General features: G+C 35.3%; 2 protein-coding genes across 7 annotated transcripts in view; one reads left to right on the top strand and one right to left on the bottom strand.

The window, feature by feature from the left end:
* LOC138173917 (poly(A) polymerase alpha) overlaps nt 1–26,086 on the top strand; it is a 77,088-nt gene that overhangs the window by 45,303 nt on the left and 5,699 nt on the right. For 4 of the 6 annotated variants that reach the window (XM_069103967.1, XM_069103971.1, XM_069103968.1 and 1 more), the window contains exons 15-19: nt 11,013–11,122; nt 17,770–17,891; nt 19,671–19,810; nt 20,283–20,383; nt 20,568–20,788. In XM_069103967.1, coding sequence (XP_068960068.1) covers nt 11,013–11,122; nt 17,770–17,891; nt 19,671–19,810; nt 20,283–20,383; nt 20,568–20,788 — 694 coding nt within the window. The remainder of the gene's footprint in view (nt 1–11,012; nt 11,123–17,769; nt 17,892–19,670; nt 19,811–20,282; nt 20,384–20,567; nt 20,789–26,086) is intronic. The other 2 variants (XM_069103970.1, XM_069103969.1) reach the window with 1 other exon arrangement.
* LOC138173919 (ubiquitin-conjugating enzyme E2 C-like) lies at nt 7–5,958 on the bottom strand. The gene has a single exon (XM_069103973.1). It carries the CDS (start codon nt 4,515–4,517, stop codon nt 3,975–3,977), a length of 543 nt encoding a protein of 180 aa, XP_068960074.1. The 5' UTR covers nt 4,518–5,958; the 3' UTR covers nt 7–3,974.

Raw genomic sequence — 26,086 nt, forward strand, 5'->3', positions numbered from 1 at the left:
GTAAGCATACTCTTTCCTTTAAAGTTTTCAGCAGAAGTAAGAAAATATTAATCTGACTTAATAAATTTAAAGACACGTTTTCCATGGTACAGAGAATATTATTATTCTAAATCCACCAGTGTAGAAATCATATTTGGATTTTTTGCTTTGTTTTTAAAAAAAATAATTTATTTTGAAGATTGACCTTACAGAAAGCAGATATGAGAACTGAAATATAAAGCTTTAATTAAAAATTAAAGTGAATACTTCTTTTAAATTTTTGAAGTATATTAACATACAAGTTTTGTAGGTTAGTTGTTTTGCTCTCCAATTTGGGAGGCTTGACTAAATGCTTCCATATTTCAAGAGAATACTTTGTCCATATTGGTAACTAAAACTGGAATATAATGCTGTGGTTAATTATTTTTTTTTAAAGTTGTGGTATTAAAAAATGTATTTTATGGTAATACTTTAACCTGTTGGGTTTTCAAAGGGATATACTATATGATTAATTGACTACGTATAATTAAATTTTAACCAGAAATTATTTTTCTAAGCTCTTGTTAAAGATTTTTGTAGAGTATTATATATTTCAATATCTTAAAGACATAGATGATATGTTTATTAAATTTATGGATCATTAAATGTTATCTAGAAAGACCTAGACATTGTAGAAAAGTGGACTGGATCTAGTCACATGAAAAGTATAGATTAATTTCTTATTGAGATAAGGGGAAAAATGTTGTACAAGCATAAGGTAGTATAAACATGTATGATTAGACAATTTATAAAAGTTGGATCCTGGTTTATAATTTACTTGACATTTTGGAAAGAAGTATTACTATAATATGGCTCCACAAAAGTGCTATCTTGGGCTGCATTAATAAAACCATAGTATTTGGGGGAAAAAAAGAGTCTGATTATATATACTATTTATTATTATTATACTTTGGGATGGTCTACAATTATTTCCTTTACTTACTCACCTCCCATTCACTTCTCAACCACTTGACTCCAACTTCACTGTGTAACTGAAACTGCTTTTTTTTCTCCAGGGTTGTCAGAAATCTCTTAAAGTGCTAAATCCAGTGGCCTTTCCTCAGTCCTTACTCTTCTTCACCTCCCTGCAACATTTTACACTGTTTGACCACCCTGTCCACCTGGATACTTTTTCCTCCGTAGGTTATTGTGATACTGCTCTCTTCTGGTTCTCCTGACTGATCCTTCTCGGTCTACTTGGTTGGACCACCATCTATGTCCTGTCCCTCTGTACATGGATGCACCAGGGCTTTGTCCTAGGTCCTCCTCTAAGTGGTCTCATCAGTTCCCATGGACTCAACTAGCATCTCTCTGCAGATGATACCCAAATCTACATATCCAGCTCTCATCTCTCTCCTGAACTCCAATTCTGCATCACCAACTGCTAGATATCTCCACCTGGATGTCTCGTAGGTATCTGAAAGTGATCATGTCCAAAATAGAACTCATTATCTTTCTCTTTAAATTCCTTCCTCTTCTAAACTTTCGTTTTTCTGTCATGAACACTATTCTTCTAATCACCAAGATTCACAACCTCTTTCACAAGTCATTTCCAACTCTTCCCTTTCTCTCGCTCTCCATATTTAATCAGTTGCCAGGTCTTGGTGAGTCTTTCTCTATCACATCTGCATCTGTTTCCTTTTCTCCAGTCATCATGCTAGCTCAGGCCTTTATAACTGCTCACCTAGACTATTGTGATAGTCTTCTAATTGATTTTTTTGCTACCACACTCTTCCCTCTCCAGTCCATCCTTGACATAGCTGAATTCTTACATCCTTGGATAAAATGCAGATTCCTCGGACATTTAAAGACCTTCACAGTCTGGTCCCAGCCTATCTTTCCATTTATTAAGTTAATTCCTTTTACTGTACTACAGTAAAATTGACCTTCTAGTTTTTCATATAGGACAGTACTCTCATATTTGAGTCTTTGCACAGGGTGTCCCCTATACCTAAGATACTGTCCTTTCTCACCTTTACCCTATAGAGTCCCTGGCCTAGTTTGTAGTCTGATAACCACCTTAAGAAGGTTTTTCCTGGTTTACCACTGTCGACCTCCACTCCCGCTACTTTATATCAAGCTCCTTAAGGGCAAACACTGTTTTTCCTTTGTACCTAGGAAGGTACTTGGCACATACCAGATATTTAGTAACTGCATTTTGAACTGAACATAACTAGATTTCTGTGTTAGTGAATTCTAGATGTCATGTTTTAGAAGATAATAAGTAGTATGTTAAAGGACAGTCAAAATGGTGAATAGTTTGAGAACCATTGCCATATGAATAATGATTTTTTTTTTGAAGCAACTGAGGATATTTAACTTGGAGAACTGAGAATTGTGGATGGCCATGAATGGCTATCTTCACATACTAGGCAAATAACTTAACCTTTAGTAATGGGTAGGGAAAAGTGTGTAACTACAGAAGAAATCTTGACAAAGAGACAAAATTTGATCACTATAGAGACTAACAATTAAAGACTTTTTAGCAGTTAGGCTTGTCAGATGAGGGTACTAAATTGGCTGATACTATTACTGTTGACGATACTAGTAGATGACTTCAGTTCTATTTATCAAATCTTTATTAAAAATCTTTTATATTCAAGGTATCATTTTATATGCATTAAAGCAACCAGCATTTGGACCTATTTGGTATCATTTTAAATGCATTAAAGCAACCAGCAAATGGACCCTACCTGGAAGGCTACATTCTATTGGAATGGGGGTAGAGTGAGATACAAATGAACAAAACTACGTATTAGAGTGTAGGGAGTATAAAGGAGAGATCAGACAAAACTTTAGAAATGTTTGAGGAAGGAGAGCGTGCAGTAGCTAAGGAATCAAAGGAGACTGAATGAGATGGCTTCGGAGTTAATGCTGGAAAGAAAATACCTAAATAAGGTCTAGGATCAGTGATCTCATCAAATTTTGTATACCTTCCAACAGTCAGACTTCATTCAACCAATCCTCACCTTATCCTATGCAAGTCTTTTCCTTGTTCTCTCATAAATCTTAAATATGGGTAGGGTTTCCAGTTAGCTTTCTTGGGGCCTTTGACTAGCTCTCCAAACATTTCATTGGTACAGCTAGAGCACATGGACTGCCCACTACCTTTATCGGTTGCTCTCATTACATGAAAATACAGTTTGTTATTGATAATGTTTGTAGCATTTTCATGATTTATCTTGTGTCATCCATTACAATTTGGGTAATCCTAAACTTGAATTTTTTTGGAGACGATATTTTGGAGAATATTGGTGTATTTATGTCAGGGGAAAGCATGGGGTCATTCAAAAGTTTCTCAAAGACAATTTAGCCTGTTCTTTTTACCCCATTCCATTTTGGTCCCAGTTCATTGTTTTATCCACACTGCCTATCCAAATGTATGTTACTTATGGACCAGTTTTAAGGTTTCTCCATTCACTGGCATGTCAGATCCTTGATAGGAAGCATTCTTCATCTGTGATTTTACTGTATGCATAGTTAGGTCCAATTCTTAATTCTGAATTTTATTTAGAAAGCTATGCCATTTTTCAGAGTTTTATGCAATCAAAATTATGATATCCTCAAAAAAAATTATTAGGAGAGGATCTCATTGGAGAGAATCCCTCTTCTATTTGGATTCTCTGCTGGATATCTATTATGAGAATGTCCAGATTCTATAGAGAATGTTGAACAAAGTAATTTCTGTTCCATCTTTAAAAGAATTTTGTTGTTTTTTTTTCTCTTTTGACATGTGGGAGATACTTTGTTGGGAACTCCTTTATTTTTATTTTATTTTATTCTTTTAAACAAAACTTTATACATTAATGTTGAGGGCTGGATTAGAGCTTAAGAAAAAAAAAAGGAAAACAGTATGATACAGAGTCCTTTCCAGAAGAAGACAGGTTATAAGGAATGGGAAAAGATAGACAAACACATACACACAAGATGAAGGAAGGTAGTCTGGGCATCCAGGGTCAGGGCTCTTGGATAATCACCTGCTTCATGTAGGTTTCCAGCAGATACTTTTTAAAGGCTGTGGGATTTGTCCAAAATTCAGCAGCATGTGTGTTCAATGGGCCGTCAATGTTGGGTTCTCCCAGCAGACTCTGGATAGATAACAGGATGGTCCTGACATCATACAGAGCTGACCACTTGTCCTTGAGGATGTCTAAACAGATAATCCCTTGGGTGTCCATATTAGGATGGTAACAAGATGTGACAAATTTCACAGTGGGAGCATTATAGGGGTAGCTGCTGGGGAATTCCGGGGAGAGCTTGTACCTTAGGTCTTCATGTACAGTCCTGGCTGCCCCATGGATGGTTCCAACCCACTTGAAGAGATTGTCTGACTCTGGGAAGGCAGAAATTCCTTTGTCTCCAGACATCATTAGGGTCATCAATTCCTGCTGTAACCTCTTGCCCACAGACCCGCTGGCCACGGCTGCCCCAGGCTTGGCCCCCTTATGGGAGGCGGTGGCAGAGCTAGCAGCTGCCAGGTCTCGATTCTTCAAGGCCATAGGGGACCAGAGATAAAGGAAGAGAAACTCCTAGGCGGCTACTGCTGGGACCTCCTTTAAAGAAACATTTTGTTTTACTGAATCAGATGCTATTTTATTGAGACAAACCAGTAAACAAAGTTTTGGAGTGTCTGCATATTTTATTTCTGTGACTATAAAGATGTTCTCTCTTGTAGAATATGATTTAAAGAAGTTTACCTAAAGAGTAGGAGTCTGAAATGTGGAGATGAGCAAGTATATTTCAGGCATGGGGGATTTCTCATACCAATGAAAAGAGAGGTGGGAGATGGTTTGGAGAATAGTAAATAGTATAGCTTGGCTTAGAGATAGTATATGAAGAGAAGGAATTTCCCACAGAAACAATTATGTAGGTTGAAGCCTGATTGTATATTAAGTGACAGACTAAAGAGTTTTCATTTTTTTTCCTTCTGGGAATAACAGGGAGCCAAAATTTTGTTTTTTTAAAGCAATTGGGGTTAAGTAACTTGCTCAAGGTTACAGGGCCAGGTTTTTTTTTGTGTGTGGGTGTTAAGTATCTGAGGCTGGAACTGATCCTGGGTCCTCCTGACTCTGGGCGCTCTTACTCACTGTGCCACCTAGCCGCCCCTAGGGAGCCAAATTTTCATATAGTAGGGTGACACAGATTTGTTGCCCCCAAATTTTTTAAATGTCTTTTTGATGGCTTGATTGGGGATGATTGGCTATATAGACACATTAATTAGAAGGCATTTGCAGTTGATTAGATGATAAAGTGAATAGATTGGTTTACCATATGGGTAGAGGCCTGTATGAGGTATATTGTGGAGTTTGTCTGAGACCCTAACTAAACTGACACTACCAGAGTCATGCCATTATCAGTGAAGTTGCTGGGATTTACTGATAACTTCATCTAGAATCATCTAGAATCACAACTTGTCTTTCTCACCACTGTGCTGAGACCAAAACAAACCCCATGCTTTGCTTGTAGCCTCCTAAATCAGCTCTCATACCTTGTTTATCATACATACTTTCACCACCCAACCTGATGCCTATCCCTTAGTCTTCTCTACTGCTAGGATCAGAACCTCCCAACGATTGACCTCACTTTAATGATTCAGGTTAAAACTAAAGACTGATATTACACCTTTTGTCTTAAGAACTTCATTTATAGGGAGTTATTAACATTAAATTCAAGTTTCTTTTTTCTTCTAATGTAAAAAAGAATTGTTATTCATATTCAGAGGTTTCTTGAGGGTGTGAGTCCCAGTCAAAAATACTAAAATGCTTATAGTTAGCAAAATCACATCACTTAACTTTGCCAATCCAGTGAATTCCTGGTTGCCTAAGTGAAAATCATCCCTCTTCCCCTGCCACCATTTTCTTGTTATCTCAGTCCTTTTAATTTAAACTCTACCCTTTCCATATCCCAGTCTAGCTCCATTTACCCCTTTCATTGTGTCTTCTGGAATTCCTTTTTATTCTTTACAAACTTCTTATCATCTTTCACATCTTCCTCTTTTGCTTCTATCTTTATGTCCCTCACAAAAACCTAGATCCTTTACAGAGGACACTTTCCCCTATTCATCATATTCACTACTGGTTGCACTTTCTTATTTGTTCTCTGACACATACATTCTCTTTTCTGTTTGTCACTTAGCTGCTACTTCTCCTTTATGGGTCACCCAGTACAAATATATTGCCTAGTTCATTTCCTGGTGTTAGTTTTTTTTAAGAATTTCCAGGTCATTTTTTTTTCTCAAGGAGTTCAGTATTGATTCAGTGTTTTCTACCTTAATATCTGCTTTTTATATTAGATAATTTCAACATACGCATTGATGTTCACTTAAATGCTCTGTCCTCTCAGTTCTTCAGTCCATCCTCTCTATCCCAGCTACAACAGGAATTGGGGACACTGTTTAGTAGTGACTATCACCCACAAATTTCTATAATCAAGGATTCTGATTTTCTTTATCTAACTATAACTTTCCATTCCATCTATGCCTAATTCCTCTTAAACATTTTTTTTTTGTCTTAACCATGACCACCATTCCTTCTACACTTAAGTAATATTCCAGGCCATCGCCCATCTTCTTAATAATACGTTATGAAAATCCTTTCTAAGGTCTGACCTCTTTGTGAATTAGTTCAGCACTGTTGAACTATAAAGCAGTTTTGTACTTTTGAAATCCTTTGCTACCTTATTCCGTTGCAGCTCATACTTTGCCAGACCTCAATCATGGATTATTGCCAGCATCACCCTCCATTCCTGTTCATGAGCTGCCCATCTTTACTAGATGGAGTGATCTATTCTTTCTTTCTGGGTCCATTACAAATTTATATTATCTAATATCATCTGGGACCTTACTTCAAGCAGGCAACAGAATAATTTTGTGACCCTGGCAAATGATTTAACTTGGGTTTGTCTCAGTTTCTTCATCTGTACAGTGGAGATAATAATAGCAGTTACATCCCAAGGTTATTGTGAAGCTCAAATAAGATAGTATTTCTAAGTGCTTGCTTAGCATAGTGCTTGGCACTTGGTAAGTGCTGTATAAATTTTAAGTTGTTGTTTTTACATCTCAGTTCCTACAATGGCTATGCTAAACCTTGTCTACTTTTCTCAAGCATCCCATGCTATCCCTCTACTTTATACTGGAGAACCTACCTCATTTTGAGAAAGTAGAGGCCATTTTGCTGTCATCTCTCTTTTATTCCCTGTTTGACATCTCAAGACTTTGAAATCATTCCTCATTCTCTCCTGCTTTACCTCACTTTCTGGTGAAGAGTTGTCACTTCCTTAACAGGGCCAATTGTTCTATCATGTACTCTTGATCCCCCTCTTCTCTGAAGTTTCTCTTCCTTCTTTTCTTATTTCTTCATTTTCAATCAGTCTTATCCTCATCGCTGTCATTTTCATTCTCTTTCTATTGGTTCTTTCCCTGCTACCTACAGATCTGCCCAGCTTTCCTCATCCTGACAATAACCTTATTTAACTCTTGCTTAACTCTTACCATCCTTTCAAGCTATATCCTTCATCTTTCCTCTCTTTCATAGCCAAAATTCCAGAACAGCTATCTGATTCATTGCCTCCATTTCTTGTCTTTTTACTTCTCAATCACTGGCTTACAACCTTGTCAGTCAACTGAAACTGTTCTCTCCAAAACCACCACTGATCTTTATTTTTTTTAATTAATCATAAACAAACACAACTATTTCAGTATACAAAGAGTAAAAGAAGAAGGCTGTGTGTGAAGTTGTAAGTTTTTTTTTTGTTAAAGTCCTTTAAGTGTATTTTACATTTAACATAATGATAACAAAGTAGTCCTGTTTGTGTCCTTTTCTGAATTACTTTTGTTTTCTTTCATGTAGTTGTATTGATATTCTTTTTTGCATTTTGATAAATGCCTCTCCCTCTTGCTCTTTCTTCCCCCCATAGAAGATCTCCTCTGTAACAAGTAGAGTGAAGCAGAACATTGTGGTTTAAATGTCTTATTTTGCATCCTTAGGTCTACCTCTTTGACTAGAATAGGGCTTCTTAAAACTTTTTCCATTCGCATCCCCTTTGGCTCTTAAACTGTGGGATCTTGACCCACAGTTTAAAAAGCACAGACCAGAAGTAGGAGACATGCTTAGATATGCTTCATTACCAGTTCTTTTGAAGTCATAACTTAGCATTGCTTTGATAATAGTTATGAAGTGTTTCAGAGTTTTTTATTTTTTACCATATTGTGGTCTTGTAAATTGTACCCCTGATTCTGATCATTTCACTTTGCATTAATTCATGTCTTCCAGCATTACTGTGAATATGTAATATTCATTATTTTTTATGGCATTTCATTACATTTATATATCACAATTGGTTCATCCATTTTCCATCTGATAGGCATCTGCTGTTTCCAGTCCTTTGCTACTACAAAAAATGGTACTATATTTTTGTTCAAATAGGTCCTTTTTCTCTGTCTTTGACCTCTTTGGGTTATGTGCCTAGCAGTGAGTGATATTGCTGCATCAATGGTTATATATAGTTCAGTGACTTTTTCCTAAACTCTTAATTGACAAATCCAGTGGCCTTTTCCTAATTCTTAACCTTCCTGACCTCTCTGCAACTTTTGACATTGACCATTACCTTTTTCATTTCCTAGTTCATCCATGCCTTGCCCCCTAAGTATGGGTATGCCCTGAGGCTTTGTTCTAGGCCCTCTAATCTTTCCTCATACTGTTTTAACAATATCTTTAGCTTCCATGGGTTCAATTATCTATGTACATGACTCTCAAATTTATATATCTAGCCCCAGTCTCTCTTAATCTCCAGTTTCCTATAACTAATTTCCTATTGAACTTTTTCATCCTGGTGTCCAGTAGAAATCTCAGTCTCATCATATCCAAAATGGAACTCATCTTTTCCCCAACACCCACTGTTCTTTCAAATTTGTCTTTTTTTTTTTAAATATACTGCTTTTATCTTAGTCACTCAAGTTGATACTGTTAAGACCTAATTACTCATTTTCCCACACATCCAATCAGTTTCCAAGTCAGAATAGTTCTGTCTCCACAACATATCTTATACACATTTCCTTCTTTCCCCTCATACATCCACCATCATCAGCCACCATCACCTCTCACTGCAGTAACCTTTTTGATTGGTCTCCCCTCTACAAGCCTCTTCGACTCTGTTCTGTCCTCCAATAAATGACTTTCTATCCTTAACTAAAATGACTTTCCTAAATTACAGGCTTTATTTTACACTTTAGTATCTTGCTATGTTGTATTTTTCCCTGACTTACACTCTGCTCTTTTCTCCTTGCTGTCCAGGATCAATTATTAGCTTCTCTATTAATTTTAGAGCTCTTCCTTTACAACCTGACCCCAATTTACCTTTATGACCTTGAAATGTATATTACTGTTGCTCACATTCTTCCGGCCAGTCAAACTGACCTTTCTGTTCATGCATAGTATTCTACCTCCCATCTCCCCATTCCTAGATTATATTTTGTCCTCACGTTTACCTCATAGAATCCCTTAGTTTCCTTCAAAGGTTAGGTCAAATAATACTTCCTAATTGAAGCCTTTCCTGAACTTCATAGCTACTAGTGCTTCTCCCAAATTATACACACTTTTATGGGTACATTTTGTATCCTTCACTTGAGAGTCTTGAGGAAACAAAATGTTTTCCCTTTTCTTAGAACCATCAGGACTATGTGATACCTAGTAGGTACTCAATAAGTGATTGGGAGGTGATTGAGGTAAAAGTGACAGGACTGGTTATAGCACAGCGGGAAGGGGAGAAAATGTTATTTGCACCATGGTTATAAACTTGGATGGTCTTGCCCTTTACACAGAAAGGGAAGTTTGAAGAAGAGGCAGGTTGAGGGGAAGGGAAAAATGTGTTTGGACTTGTTTGGCTTGAGGTGCTGTATGGACATCCAGGTCTAGCTAGATGTCCTGCAAGTTGGAAATGTATAAATGGATTTCAGAAGACAAATTGTTGTGGTTTTTCTAGGATTAGACAAGTCACTTAGGATCCTGAGACCTCAGATTCCTCATCTGTAAAAGGAAATTGGACTAGAATTAGAAATAGATCTTAGAGATAAAGGATCATAGTATTCTAGAGCCTAGACTTTGAAAGGAACTTCAAAAGTCATCCACTGTAGCCCTTTCTTTTTGTAATATAGGAGACCGAGGGCCAGAAATCTTAATTAACTTGCCTAAAAGGTAATAGAGCCAAGAATTTAACCTAGTTCCAAATCTGGTGCTTATTCTAGACTGGAACTGAACCTTAGAAATATAGGATCATAGAATCATATGACTACACTTCAAAAGAACCTCAGAGGTCATCCAGTAGTAGCTTCTCTTTTTATAGTTGAGGAATCTGAAGCCCAGAAAGGTTAAGTGACCTGCCTAAATTAGTAAGAGTAGAGCAAGGATTTGAACCCAAGTCCAAATCCGCTGCTTATTCTACTGCCCCACTAGATGTTAACTTTGAGTTCTAAGTCTGTCATTCACAAATACAGACAGGTAAGTTTTATTATCAGATAGGCATTTGAACTAGTTGCTTGGAAGTTCCTTTCATAGAGTTTTGTTTCATCTTCTTTGCTAAGAGTCAAACAGTGTTGCTTTCCTTCCCTTTATATTCACAGTATTGCCTTATTTCTAGTGCTTTCAAGTGTCATGAACTTGTTGATAAAAATGTAGGTGAGATTGCACTGAGACAAACAAAATTTTTTTACATTAGCTTTTTGACTGTATTTGTTTTATTTTTTGATGTCCTTTGCTTTTACATCACCTTCATTTCCAAATATATCCCTCCCTACCCTCCCACCTGAAGAGCCTCCTCTTTTAACATAGGTTGCATTTATTTTAGATGAGTTATTATTATTTATATTTTGTGTAATTCAGGTTTTACTCTATGGTTCAATCATTTTTCATAATGAAAATTGTTATAAAGGATTTAACATCCATATAATTTTTCCTGGGAGATTATTTTTATTTTATTTTGTGTATTTAATTGTTTTGTAGGGAAGAATTTCGTACAATGTGGGTGATTGGATTAGTGTTTAAAAAAACAGAAAACTCTGAAAACCTCAGTGTTGACCTTACATATGACATTCAGTCTTTCACAGATACAGGTAAGTCCTGTGATTTTTAAAAAATATTTGCAATTTAAGATATTTGACATGTATTCCCATTGAATTTGGAATGATCTTTGTTGTAGGGTTATTTGTGAAAGTATTTGTTTTTGCAGTTGGGGGATGTACACATTTCAGAAAAGAATTAGGCCAGTAATGTATAAAGCGGTAGGCCTTTATCATGGCATTATAGCTCACAGAAGGTCAAGAAAGCTCAAGTCCTAAGATGAGACATTGGAGGCAAAGATGTGAAGATTCAAAGGAAAAAATATATTCGAGTGTCAATTCTTGGAGGGGTAAGCATACAACCTGAGTTTCAGTTACCATAAGAATGAAGATGGGGGTCAACATTGGTTCTTCAGAGTGACTGCCCTTAGGTTTGGCACACCTGGCTGAACTTCAAATCATGGCAGGTGAGCTTTTGTAGAGGAGGGATAGTCTCTCACTGTAGCAGTCTAGTTGTTTTTTTGTCTCTGATTTCACAGATGTGGAGATACTGGGGATTATAAACAAGTAGAATAGGGAAACAAAATACGTTATAAAAGTTTTCAGGAAAGGGGTCAAAGTTGTTAGGCACATAAAGGGAGGAAACATGTTGATTATCCAGAGCAATAGATGACTTCCTGCAAATGTTCTCTGGTTTTTGGGGAGAGCAGAAAAGCTAGAGTTTTCTGAACTATAACAAAGAGATAGAAGAATTTGTCCTCATGATGATTTTTAAGTGCTTTCAGGGTATAGCAGTCATCTAACATGTAAGGAAATCTGGTTTATTCTTATTACCATCAGGGTCAATATAATCTACTTTGCTGTAAGGGAAACTTACAAACATAGGACATACTGACCTTAAAATTTATTTCATCTGTATACAGTTTAGTTGAACCTTGTATTTGGATTGCTTGGAACTGGAAGTTACTGAACAAGTGTACTGAAATCTGGATAGCTTGACATACCTGCCCTGCCTCCAACTCTGAGTCTTGGAATAGGAGGTTTGATCTTTGCAGCAAGTATAGGTCAATTATATTTTTATAGGAAAAAATTGAGGAGTTTAGAAAAAATCAGATTGACTTATATCATGGTAAAAATGACTTTAAAAAATAGACAGAACTTTTCTTGATACCCTTTTTTTACATCATGTATTTCCCAATATCCTGCGTGCATGTGTGTGTGAGTGAGTGAGAAAGAGCACACATAAGCAGTAGGCTCTAGGGGTCAAAGGATTTGGATATTTCAGTCACTTCATTTGCACATAAATAACTCTGAGTTGCTTTCTATAATAGTTGGATCATTTTGTAGATCCACTAAATGCATTAGTGTTTGTCCATTTTTACCCAGCTCCTACAACATTGACTATTCTCATCTTTTGTTATCTTTGCCAATTTGGTGGGTTTTGAGGTAAAATCTCAGTTGTTTCTATGTGCATTTCTCTTATTCGGGACTCAGATTAGTCTTTAATATGATTGTTTAAATAGTTTATGCTTTCTTGTTTTAGAATTGTTTCTTCATATCCTTTGACCACTTATCTATTGGGGGATTGGCTTTTGGACTTATGTATTTTCTGTTACCAATATATGTTGAACAACAGACTTCTTATCAAAGACATTTGATACAAACATGTTTTCACTGTTGACCACTTAAGTTCTTATCCTGTTTGTGTTAAAATGTTTTCATGTAATCAGAATGATCTCTTCAACTCTGTTCTGTTGGGTTAAGAATTCATCAAATTCATTTCCTTCTGTTGTGGTTGTGAAAGTTACCACCAGATCTGGTTATCTTCTGATTTTTTTTTTTTAATGGCATAACCTTTAATATTTAAGTCCAAACTATCCAGTTGGAGTTTATTGTTGGGCATAATATATATCATAATATATTGCTCTAAATTTTTTTCTGCCAGACTGCTTTCTAGTTTTCCCAGTAATTCTTGTCAAATAGGGAATTCTTCCCTAGATAACTTATGTTTTCAGAGATATTAAACACTGGTTTATTGAACACGGAGTTAAATGATGTCTTATTCTCATTTGTCTAGTCAGTTCTACTGAGTCAAGTCTTCTATTTTTTTTTAACCAGCACTAAATATTTTTGATTTTTACTACTTTATGTTATAATTTGAGCTATGGAAATGTTTTTCCTGCTTCATTCTTTTCCCCCCATTATCTACTTTGAGTTTCCATATCTTTTGTTCCTCCAAATTAATTGTGTCATTTGTCAAGCTATATGAAGTAAAACTCTTATTAGTTTGGTTAGTATGGCACTTTCTGATAGTGGTGCCATTTTTATTATATTGGAAGGGCATAGAATGACAGTAAAACTTTACCAGAGAGTGAACAGTATAGTTGACTAGGGTTATATTTATACAGTAATAGATCATATGTTAAAAGTCCTGCTTCTACCTTTGGGCAAAACCTCTCTGAGCCATTTAATTATCTATAAAATGAGCGAGTTGGAAAAGATAATCAGATAATCATCAAGTTCCCTTCAGTTCTAAATCCTGGGATTTTTCTCCTTGGACAATGGGTGTTTATAACAATTTTCCTCCCTCTTAAGGATTAATCCTGACTCCTGGTTCATAGATTTAAAATATTTTGTTTTCTTGGGAAGTTTTCCCAAAATAAAAATCTCCAGACTTAGCCACTAATAGGTTGGTCTATTGTGGAAAATCTTTTTGAGGACTGTAAAATGCTGTACATGAAAATTGCTGTACATTTGTCTTATGGAGACTTTGCTAGTGAATAATTTGACTGTTTCATTCCCAGACATAAAAATAGAGTTGTAATCAGTGTGTTGATTATATAGAAACTCGAAGCAAAAATTAGATTAAAATTGCTTGTGGTCTCCAACAATTTTAAGTGTGTTTCCGTTGTTTTGAGTTTATGTTAAAACAGTACTTAATTTTATTTAATAGCTATTTTTGATTAAGATACAGGAATATTTTACTGTCATTTAACCAAATTCTTCCAAGTAGTTTGTAAAATTGGAAATACAAAAAAAATGATTATAAAAGTTTATTTTTCAAAGAAAAATATGATTTTTTTAATGAGATTTTAACAAAAAGAAATTTATCATAGTTAAGTACTATGCAAAAATCTTTTACCCTGGAGTCCCATGAGAACAAGTGAAGTTGAGACTTATAATTTCCCTAGATCCTTTAACTACAGTTTTCACTGTCTCTTTTCCAAGGTGAACTCTTGATTTTTACACGTGTCTTATTTCCAACTTTGGTCTTTTTAATTGTCTTTAAACTTCTCTAGGGTTGTTAAAGTATATATTTTTCTTATTCTTGGTAAGTTCCTTTTGTTAAGGGATTTTACTAGATATAGATGATGATTGATGATAATTCACATTTTTATCAGTGTCATACAACTTTGTAAAACAGTATGTTTCTCCCTACATTACAAATGGAAGCTTTTAACATTCCCAAGGTCACACAGCTAGTAAGTATTAGAACCCAGTCTCCTTACTCCATGTGCAATGCTTTTAATGCTTTGCCAGTATTTAATGCATAATCTTGAATTAGACTTTTATCAATGTTTTTGACTTTAGGGTAGATTTAATGCTCCTTCCCATATAAATAAATAAATGTATATATATATATATATATGTATATAATTACTCTCCACAGACCTGTCTTTGCCCCCCTCTCTTGGAGACTTTGTCAGTTTCTATGAGTTTAATTATCATTCATCCAGTTTTTCTTGTGATCTTCAGTCCTTTATCACCAAATTCCTGTTTAACATTTCAAACTAAAAATCCCAAAGATAGTTCCAGTTCAACATATCCAAAACAACTCATTATCTTCCTGACCCTTGACCCTTCCATTTTTCCTCTAGACTTTTCCTGTTTCTGTCGAGGGACCTACTGTTCTTTGATTCACTTAAGGGCCTCTTGGCCTCAAGGCCACATGTAGCCTTCTGGGTCTTCAAGTACAGCCCTTTGACTGAATCTAAACTTCACAGAACTAATCTCCTTAATGAAACGATTTGTTCTGTAAAACTTGGACTCAGTCCAGAGGCCACACTTGAGGACCTAGAGGGCCGCACGTGGCCTTGGCTATAGGCTCCCCCCCCCCCCCAGCTTAAATTCTTAATGTGATCCTGAACTCCTTACTTTTACTCTACATATCATTTGCTGCAGTTCCTGCCAGAATTCTTTTTGCAGCTATCCTTTTTTCTTGCTTCAATCAGCTACCATTTTAGTAGTAGCCTTTTTCACCTTTTGCCTAGATTTTGTATTAGTCTCCTAATTGATCTCCCAGCTTTGGGTCTTTTCTTCATTGCATTCCATTCTCCACATTGCTGGCCAAGTGATTTTCCTCATGCACTTCTGACCATGTGAGTCCCTCACTCAGTTAATTCCAGCAGTTTCCTATTGTTTTTAGGATAAAATATACTCTCCTATTTGACATTTAAAGTCCATTACAGCCTATCCCCAATACATCTTTTCAGTCTCATTGCATATTACTTGTATATTACCTTTTTACCTAGTGCGGTCTAGCCATACTGACTTTCTTTCTGTTCCTCACATGTGCCTCTTCATACATTTGGCACCTGACTGTCCTGTATTCTTGGAATGTATTTTCTACATTTCCTCTGCTTCATAGAATCCTTCTCTGCCTTCAAGACAGGAGATAGTTGATGCTTAACCTTGGATCTGTGAGCTTTAAAACAAAATTTTGATTATGATTTCAATTTAATTGTTTTCTTTTGTAATCTTGTTTTATGTACTTTATTTTTTTTTACTCTGCCATCTTGGCTCCACCCTCTTATTTTAATGTACTTTAGCAGAGGTTCATAGGTTTTAATAGATTGTCAAAGGGATCTCTGAAACAAAAACATTTAAGAATCTTTTGTGTAAATGAAGTCCTTCCTCAACTTAACTGCTAGAACTCTCCCTAATTACTTTGTATTTGTTGTCTTTGTGTTCTCTAAATGTTCATATATATATATATATATATATATATTTACAGGCTTTTCCTTTAGAATATAATATAAATAATCTTCAAGAGTAGAGATTATTATATTTTGTATTTCTATCCTTACAATGTAGTATAGTGCCTTACACATAGTAGGAACTTAATAAATGATTGTTGGTTGATACGATCTGCAATGACAGAATGCTTTAATGGTTTATTTAGCTTTTTTTTCCCCCAATATTTGAAGTAATTTCCTTCTCTAAATCTTATGTCTTTAACCCTCAATAAGATGTCTTTATTTAGCGAATGTTTCTTTCATTCAACAGATGTTAGGTGCCAGTATTCCTGGAAAACTTTTAGGCTTTGAGGGAGTTACATGGATATATAAATTGGGGTAGTTACTTTTAACTATTTCTGTTTCTGTTATGTTAAGAGTTGTCTTTGAGGGAATATTAACCTTTCAACACAAGACTACTTTTTACATTGGGATAAATTGATTAGCATTTAATGTTTTTATTCTTTTTTTTTAAAGTTTGAGTTGAATCCTTAAATTGCATTAGAAATAGTTTATTTTACATAGCAATAGAAAATGTAGTTAAGTATTTGTTAGTATAGTTCTAAGACATGTGGAAAAGTGATGAGTAGTAGTTGGCTATGAAGGGATTAGAATTTTAATCTGTATTTATTAGTGAGTAATTAATAATTACGACTTCTGCATTCTTTGTACCTTGATCTCCCCTTAATTGGTGTGCCCCTCCTCCCCATGTAATACTGTAATATATGGTAATGCTTGTACTCTTAACTGAAAGTTGTACCACAAAACTATTATGAGATGCCTCTCAAGATATTAACTTGGGTGTCTTATGAAGGAAATATAAAGGTGTATTTTTCTCATTGGGATTTAAAAATCACATGAAAAATTTGAATTGAAATATGTCGTGATAAATATATCCCCATCTTGAGGCTTCAGAATCAAAAGAAAATCTTTTTTACCCGGCTTTATAAAGATTCCTTCCATGATTTTTTGTTTATTTGAGAATGAGATTTTTAAAAGTTGTTATCCATTACAAAATATACTTCTTCGTAGCATTTCAATCACAGTTAGGGTCTTCGTATCTAGGATCTTAAATATATGAATTAGCAGTGCCCTGACAGAGCATGTCTGTGTCAAATACAGAAATATTAGTGAAATTGACAGTTTACACCATGCATGATAGGTAATTCTCTTCACCAAATAACATTGGCTTTGATAAAACCTAATAGTTATTGGAACCTTTATGAGGGATTTCAAGTAAGGGAAATTAATAAAATTTCCTTATTTGGTTGAATTCTGTATCTGTTTTTTTTTTATAATGCTTTATGCTCCTCAGTGTTTTCTTCACAATAATCTTGTTGTGGAGGTGTTGATTTCTAAATCCATTTTATGCTTGAGGAAACTGAGGCTCAGATGGTGGCAGGGAATTTTATTGTAATCACACTGCTTAGGACAGCATTAACCCAATTATTCTAACTCAAATTTAATTCCATTTCTTTTTACTCCATTCAGCTAGATAGTGCCAGTTTCTTGATACCCAAAGTACTTACCTATATACCTTAGGTAAGTTATGATATCAGGTTAGAAAAGGTATGTTAAAGGGAAAAGAGTACAAGGAAGAAACAAAATTATAGGATAGTTTACTTCAGGTTGAATAAATGCTTTTCTTAAAAATATTTAAAAATTACCATAATCTTCTAATTGTAGTTTATAGGCAAGCAATAAACAGCAAGATGTTTGAGATGGATATGAAAATCGCTGCAATGCATGTAAAAAGAAGGCAACTTCATCAACTCTTACCTAATCATGTACTTCAGAAAAAGAAAAAGGTAAATTTAGAAATAACTAATAAGCATTAAAGGAACATTTTTATTAAATATTTAACATAGCATTCTCAGTTAACAAAGATAATAGGGGTGTATAGTAGATGAAATGGGTCATAAGAATTTTTAAATCTTTTAAGTTGTATTGCAGTAATAAACTTGGTGTACATTCCTGCTTCAGGAAGATATACTTTATACATGTGTTCTGTTCAGTCAGAATTTATTATAGCCATTTCTGCTTTATTTCTTTCCAAATTATACAAATCTAAGAGGAAGTGATATTTGAATATTGGTTTTTGAGCAGCTTAATTATTTGACACATATTGGTGTCAGTATGAAAATTATAGTAAGACATTGAAATACAATTAAAAAATTTTCTGCCATGTAAAAACTTTTAAAGTATGTGGATTTAATTTTTTATATATATGTATATATATACACACACATATATATATACCATAGCTAAATGTTGTTTGATATTAATCTGTGTAAACAATAAGTTATTGACAAGTCTTTTAAACTGATGAGTTTTTTAATTCAAGGAAATCATCAAATAGCAATAAAACATAAAATGTTGAAACTGAATGCTTATTTACTATTATCCCAAGGGTTTAATTTTCCTTATGTGTAAACAAAAATACTGCTTCTTATGAAATGAATTATTACATGTTAGTATAGTTGATATACAAAAACCATGATAAATATATTTGGATATTTACAAAATTTGTGTTTAAAGCTAAATACATATGTATATAATATACAAATGCATATTTAATAGGTTAAATCAATCAACATCAGAATGTTTATGTATTTGTATGTGTGTATGTATATACACATAAATATAGTCACATGTATCATGTACTCATATCCTTTATTTTTAGAAAATGAGTTCAGTTCCTTATTTCTACTCTAGTAGTTTACTAATTTTGAAGCTTATGCATTTACCTTTTTTTGGTTAGTTTTTTATGTTAAGACCAGCATTAATCAATTTATAACAATAGCTCTTTAAGAGTATAGTCAAGTTAAAGGACCAGTCAAGTTCACTGGAAGTTAACTTTCTACATGCAAAGGGCATATCCTTAACCCTAACAAGCCTTTTAAAAAAATATAAGCTATTAGTTATAAGGGAGAAGAGAGATAAGAAGGTATGGAGGACTCAATTGTTGCCATTATAAGAAAGAAAAAAAAAGTATCTTCAAGTATCCATCCTATTGCATCATTTCTGTTCAGAACAACACAGTTAATGTCTGAAGTTCTGGCTTTAATTCCAGGATTCCTCTTGTCTATAGTTTTATTAATTGATAGTTTATTTCTTACTCTTATTCTTTCCAGTATATTCTGTTGTAGCAACCAGTAGAGCAACTTAAGTATTTAGGAAAATGATAACTATGAAAAGGACCTGAGTTAAAATACTGCTCTAGGGACTTATTAGTCATGTGACTGATTAAATCACTTAACCTGTCAAGACAGGACTTTATTAGGATTTACCTGGAATTGTTCATGATGTGGAAATCACAAATCCTTTCTGTGTTTTTGAATGCAATTGTTTATATATATATATATATATTATCATTAAATCCTGGAAGTTTTAAGTACTGTTTTTTATCATGAATTTTGTGATTTTTCACATTATATCAAAAAATTATTTCAAAAGTTTATCAAAATGGCACTTCGGTGATTTTGACAAACTTAATTCATAAGTATGTTTGAAATGCCATTTATTAATCATCTCTCAATATCTTTTATAAAATAGAGATATGTGATTCATTGTGTCATTGGTTGCAGCATTCATCAGAAGTTCGATTGACAGCTCTGAATGATAGCAGCCTAGACTTGTCTATGGATAGTGACAACAGCATGTCTGTGCCTTCTCCTACCAGTGCTATGAAGACCAGTCCATTGAATAGTTCTGGCAGCTCTCAGGGGTAAGACAAGAAAAGATAGTAGTTTATTCATGTACTAATCACTGAAGAGTAGATATGACTCCCTAGATACTAAAAGGCTCTATGGGAGAGAATACAAATGACATGAGAAACAAGGTCCTTACTGCAAAATTCTTTAAATACTGGAGGGGGGATGCAAAGAAAGTGGGGTTAAGGTTGTCCACATGGGTCAATAAGTCTTTTGAATTGTGCCATATATACATGTAAAGAGTTTTAATAATTGAAAAGCATAATTTTTTCACATTCCCAGATTTCAGTTTAAGAACATTAAGGTAGTTTATGAGCTTTTTTAAAATCACGTTTTGTTTTGTTTTTTTTTGAGGTGAGTTCATCTTTGTTAACGGAATCAAGCCAAAGCTTGTATATAAAGTGTGATCAGAGGTTATGGGTTCCACATTGAAAAGTAGCTTGTGCATATATATTGACTTTTCTTATGCTACTTTTTGTGCATTAGCAGAAACAGTCCTGCTCCAGCTGTAACAGCAGCATCTGTGACCAACATCCAGGCAACTGAGGTTTCTGTGCCACAAGTAAATTCCAGTGAAAGCTCAGGGGGTAAGGAAACTCAATTTGCATACAATATCAAGGTGCGATATTATAACTTTTGTGATTTTAAATAGCTTATGGTTGTAGTGTTTTGGGAAAAAAAATTATTGTATTACTAACTAGGCATGGAAGAAATATTTATGTGGGATCTCTGACTTTATTGTTGTTTGATATGTTTTTATTTCCACTGTAGGTACTTCAAGTGAAAGCATTCCTCAAACTGCCACACAGCCAGCCATTTCTCCACCACCAAAGCCTACGGTGTCCAGAGTTGTTTCCTCAACACGTCTGGTAAACCAACCACCAAGACCTTCAGGAAACACAGTAACAAAAGTACCTAATCCTATCATAGGAGTCAAAAGGACATCTTCACCTCATAAAGAAGAGAGTCCCAAGAAAACCAAAACAGAAGAGGTAATTTATATTTTTAAAGTCAAATTATTCATCATCAATATTTTTATGAATCCCTTGGAAATTATGGTTCAAGTATGGTTACTATTTGTGTCGTAGTAGCTACTACAACATAAAGTAGTAAAGTTAATTTTAGTGAGGGCAAAAAAGTTTAGATGATCAGGCCTTTTTATAGTTGTTACATGTGGAATATTCTGAGGTTACGGCATATTGTGTGGTACAGTGGAGATAAAAAAGGCTGTGAAATCAGAGGACATGGGCTCAAATACCACCTCTGATTCTTATTACCTTTGCGATCGTGGGTAAGTCATGTAGCTTTCCTGATCTTTGACTTTCTTATTTATGAAATGAGGAAATTGTTCTAGAAGCCCTCTGAGGTTTCTTCCAGCTCTAGATCTATGACCTCACCATCTTTCTATCTATTCTTTCTTGAAACCTCTTCCCTGATAGTAGTCCTCATTGACCACGAATGAATGAAGAAAAGTATTTAATATTCACTTACTCTAGTACTAAGCATTAGAAATACAAATACTGTCCATGCCCTCAAAGAGTTTACATTTTAATTGGGAAGATCTACTCTTCATTGGGGAGTAGTAGCCAGGGAATGGGAGTTATAGTCTGGTAAGATATAAATAAGATAAATGTAACACTAGGACATTCAAATCTGAATTCTAATACTTAGTCTGTATTGTGTAATTTACAAATTACATGGTCTTGCTTTGATGTCTTGTGTCCCCAAGTAAACTATAAACTATTAAAGGACAAAACTGCTTTTCATTTAGCTCTTTGGCCTTCAGTGTTCAGTGTTTAGCGTAGTGCTGAATACCTTTTACTCAGTAAATTTCATGTTGGTCACTTTTTTGATAGTTAGCTTCTGAGGTGGACAGTGCTTTTCAGTTTGCCATGACAAAAAAGAGATTTTGTATTCTGTCAGAGTATTTTGTGTAGGCACTCAGTGCACATTTAACTGACAAAAGGAGCAGCAGTTGCAAGTTTTATAAAACAATAGCTGGAAGGAAACATGAAGAAGCATCTGTCTGTTTTACATCTTTGCCTTTAATTTTTTCTAGTAGCTCTATTATGATAACCAGAAATTCAGTTAGAATAGTAATTCTCGTCTATATCCCTGACTTATGTAGTACTGTTTTCTTTGTTGTGGGACGTTTGAAAGAAAAAGTACCTATCTCAGCTTCTGAATCCATTTCTGGCTAGTCAGAAAATTTAAGTATTACCCCATAGTATTTTTAAAGATGTAGTATAGTTCAGGCATCTTGTCCTGTTTAAGCAATCACTAATAAATGAGAAGTTAATTTAGGAGACTACCAAATTCTAGGGAGCACCGTGCTGCCCCCCTTTCCTCCCTACCCCAAAAGGGTGATTTATTAAAAAGAAAATGTATTTGTAGGTTGAAAATCTAAACTTATATCCCATCATTGTGCTTTATTATTTGCGTGATATTGGTTAAATCACTTTACTTTCTCTGGGGCTCATTTTCACACCTATAAACCTAAGGGTGGTAGACTAGATAATATATAGATTCCCTTCTAATGCTAATTAGAGCTGAAAGGAAGTTAATTCTTTATTCATTTATTCCAGCCAACTCAGTGAAGATACTGAGGCCCATGTAAGTTAGTGACTTATACAAGGTTGCACAATTAGTATGTATTAGAATCTGGATTTGAACTCAGTTCCTCTGAATTTAGATTTTTTTTTTCATTTTCCAAATGCTTTGTTAACTTATGATTTACATCATTCATTTCCGCCAGATTTTGAGTTACAAATTTTCTCCCCGTTTTTCCCCTACCCACCACTCCAAAATAGCAGTCCCACAGGATATCCCCTCCTCCAGTCTGCTCTCTCCCATACCCATTTCAACTTTTCCATTGGATCTCTATGCCCCAGTGCCTGTATATTTTATTTCCCAATTACATATAAAATAGTATTAATAATAATAATAAAATGTGTGTGTGTGTATTTAAACATTAGGTTTTAAAACTTTGAATTCCAGATTCATTCCCTTCCTCCCTTGTCACCCACCCTTACTGGGAAGATAAGCAGTTCAGTATAGGTTGTACATGTGTGGCTAATGCAAAACAATAACATAGTAGATATATTGTAAAAGACTGACTACATTTTCCCTCCCTCCTATCCCACCTCCCACTTGTTCTATTCTCTACTTTGATCCTGTCCCTTTTCAAAAGTGGGTGCTTCCAACTTCCCTCCCCCCCAGCCTGCCTTTCCTTCCATCATCCCCCCTACTCTCTTGTAGGGTGAGATACCCTATTTAGTGTGTATTTCATTCCCTCCTCAAGCCAAATTCAATGAGAGTAAGGTTGACCCATTCCCTTTTACCTTCCTGTTCTTCCCCTCCATTGTAACCATTTTCCCTTGCCTCTTCTATATGAGATAGTTTACCCCATTCTGTCTCTTCCCATCTCCTCTCATTATATTCCTCTCTCACCTCTTAATTTCACCTTTTAAGTATCATCCCTTCCTGTTAAATTGGTCCTGTGCCCTCTATTTATAATATACCTGTTATATATAAATATATATACCTGTATATATAAATATATAATATTTATAATACCTGTAAACATGTATACACAATTCACATATGTATTCATATGCTCATCCCTCATATAGACATAATATATATATATATATATATACATATATATTTGTATTCCCTTCAACTACTGAGAAAAGTTTCATAAGTTACAATTATTGTTTTTCCATGTAGGAATGTTAATAGTTCAACTTTGATAAGTTCCTTATGATTTCTTTTCCCTATTTACCTTCTCATGCATCTCTTGCTTCTTGTATATGAATGTCAAATTTTCTATTCAACTCTGGTTTTTTTCAGCAAGAATGCTTGAAAGTCCTCTATTCCACTGAATGACCATATTTTCCCCTGAATCATGATACTCAGTTTTGCTGGGTAGGTGACTCTGGGTTTTAATCCCAGCTCCTTTGCCCTCCGGAGTATCATATTCCAAGCCCTTCGATCCCTCAGTGTAGAAGCTGCCAGATCCTGGGTTATCCTGATTTTGTTTCCTAGGAGTTTTCTTTTTGGGATCTTTTTCAGGAGGTGATAAGTGGATTCTTTCAACCTCTGTTTTGCCCTCTGGTTCTAAAACATCAGGGCAGTTTTCTTTGAGAACTTCCCGGAGGATGATTTCTAGGTTCTTACTTTGATCATGGCTTTCAGGTAGTCCAATAATTTTTAAATTGTCTCTCCTGGATCTCTTTTCCAGGTCGGTGGTTTTTCACATTTCCTTCTATTCTTTCATGTTTGGATCTGTTTAACAGCATCTTGATTTCTCATAAAGTCATTAGCTTCCATTTGCTCCAGTCTAATTCTGAAGCAATGATTCTCTTCATTGAGCTTTTTAGATTCTTTTTCCATCTGGCAAATTTGGCTTTTTAGGGCATTTTTCTCCTCATTGCTTTTTTAAGCCTCTTTTTGCCATTTGAGTTAGTCTATTTTTTAAGGTGTAATTTTCCTGAGTCAGGCTGTTGACTTTCATTTCGTAATTTTCTTGCATCGTTCTTATTTCTCTTCCCAATTTTTCCTCCACTTCTCTTATCTGCTTCTTAAGGTCCTCTATGGCCTGTAACCAGCTCGTGTTTTCCTTTGAAGCTTTTGGTGCAGGAGTTCTGACTTCACTGTCTTCCTTCTGTTCCATGCTTTGCTCCTTTTTTTTCCCAAAATAGGAGTCTAATGTTGGAATCTTCTGTCTGCTTTGTTTCCTTTGCCTGGTCATGTCGCCCCTCAGTCACTTGACCCCTGCGCTTTTTGCCACAGTGGGACTCTGCCACCAGTCAGGGGAGCTTTCTTCCCAAACGCTGGGGTTTTCTCAGCTGCTGGAGGTATTAGATGGGTGCCCTCTCTGAGGCCTCCAAATGTTCTGACAAGCTGGACACATACCCCAGGACCTCCACCCTAGACTGCAATCCAGATCCAAGAAGGTTAAAGCAAGAGCGATTACCCCTTCAGACTGGTGCTTGGTCCCCCTACACTCTGCAGTCCAGGAGCTGAAGCTGCCACATGGCGCTGGCTGGCTGTGCAAGTGTCTGAGCGGCTTCTCTCCCCGGGGGTAAAAACCATGCATACCCACTTTAGTGGGTCCCAAAGTCCAGACTGCACTGACCTCTCACTTTGTCTTTTGCATCTATGTGTTGAAAAATCTGGAAATGGCCACAGCTGCTGCTGATCTGGAGTCCCTCCGGCCCAAGGCTGCTCAGGCCCACCCTGGGGCTAAAGCCTTGGTGACATGAGGCCTGGGCTTGGCTCCCAGAGCACTGGCTGGCTGATTCCTGCTGGCCTGCTGGGCTGTCCTCAGTGGGAGGTTAGCTTCTCTCTGTCATTTTGTGGGTTCTGCAGCTCCTTTGTTTAGAGTCCCCTTTTTACATGGATTGGGGAAGGTGGAAGCCGGAGCAGCAGAGGGGGGTTTTGCTTCTACTCCGCCATCTTGACTCCACCCCTGATTTCTTTTTTTACTTTTTATATATTCTGTCTCTTTATTGCAACTATATTTTGATTTGTAAGATCTTTACATTCACTTTAAAGGTCTTCTACTTTGGTTTAAACCATTTTTCCTGTCTTTTTTTTTTTTTAAAGCTTTTCCTTAGAATTTGTTCATGATTGTAAAATTGTGATGGTTTATGGCATGCTTTTTTGATGGAAGAGAATGGCATCTAAATTAAGCCTAAAGCTACTCTTTCTTGGGGGAAAAAACCCAGTTCAAATCTGGGGCTGGAGAGTTGGAGAAGAAGGGAATGGAATCAGAAAGATCCTTGTTCAGTGTTACACAAGAATCTAGTCACCTGCATTTTTAAAAACCTTTATAATATTTATAGTTTTACATAATAATTTACAACTATTGAGTATGCTATTACAATGACACATTTCTCTAATGCATAACAGTTTGATGTCCTTGAAGAGAGGAATAAATTTCACATTTAGACTTGCTTGATGAAATTTTTCCCAGGTTGTTATGTTTATTGGTTGAGTTTTAGGTTTATTCCATAAATAAGCCAGAAAAAAATAGTTCATTGATTTTTTTTTTCCTTAAAAGGTGGGTCTAAGTCATCTAGGATTGATTAGAAGAAAGAAGTTTTTTATATTTGTTGTGTTTTGTTATAAAGTTTAGCTAACTTTTACTACTTTGCCTCTTTGATCAAAGATGGATTATTTATGGATATTTATTTTTGCAGCTATATTTTTGTGCAACTGGAATATTCACATAAAGTAGATGTGGCTTTTCTCCAATTTTTTTGTACCAGCAACTATACATTTAA

The sequence above is a fragment of the Petaurus breviceps genome, unplaced genomic scaffold (assembly GCF_028583685.1).
Source record: "Petaurus breviceps papuanus isolate PSGF00001 unplaced genomic scaffold, PetGlider_PUasm1.0 67, whole genome shotgun sequence".
In the NCBI taxonomy this organism is placed as follows: Eukaryota; Metazoa; Chordata; class Mammalia; order Diprotodontia; family Petauridae; genus Petaurus; species Petaurus breviceps.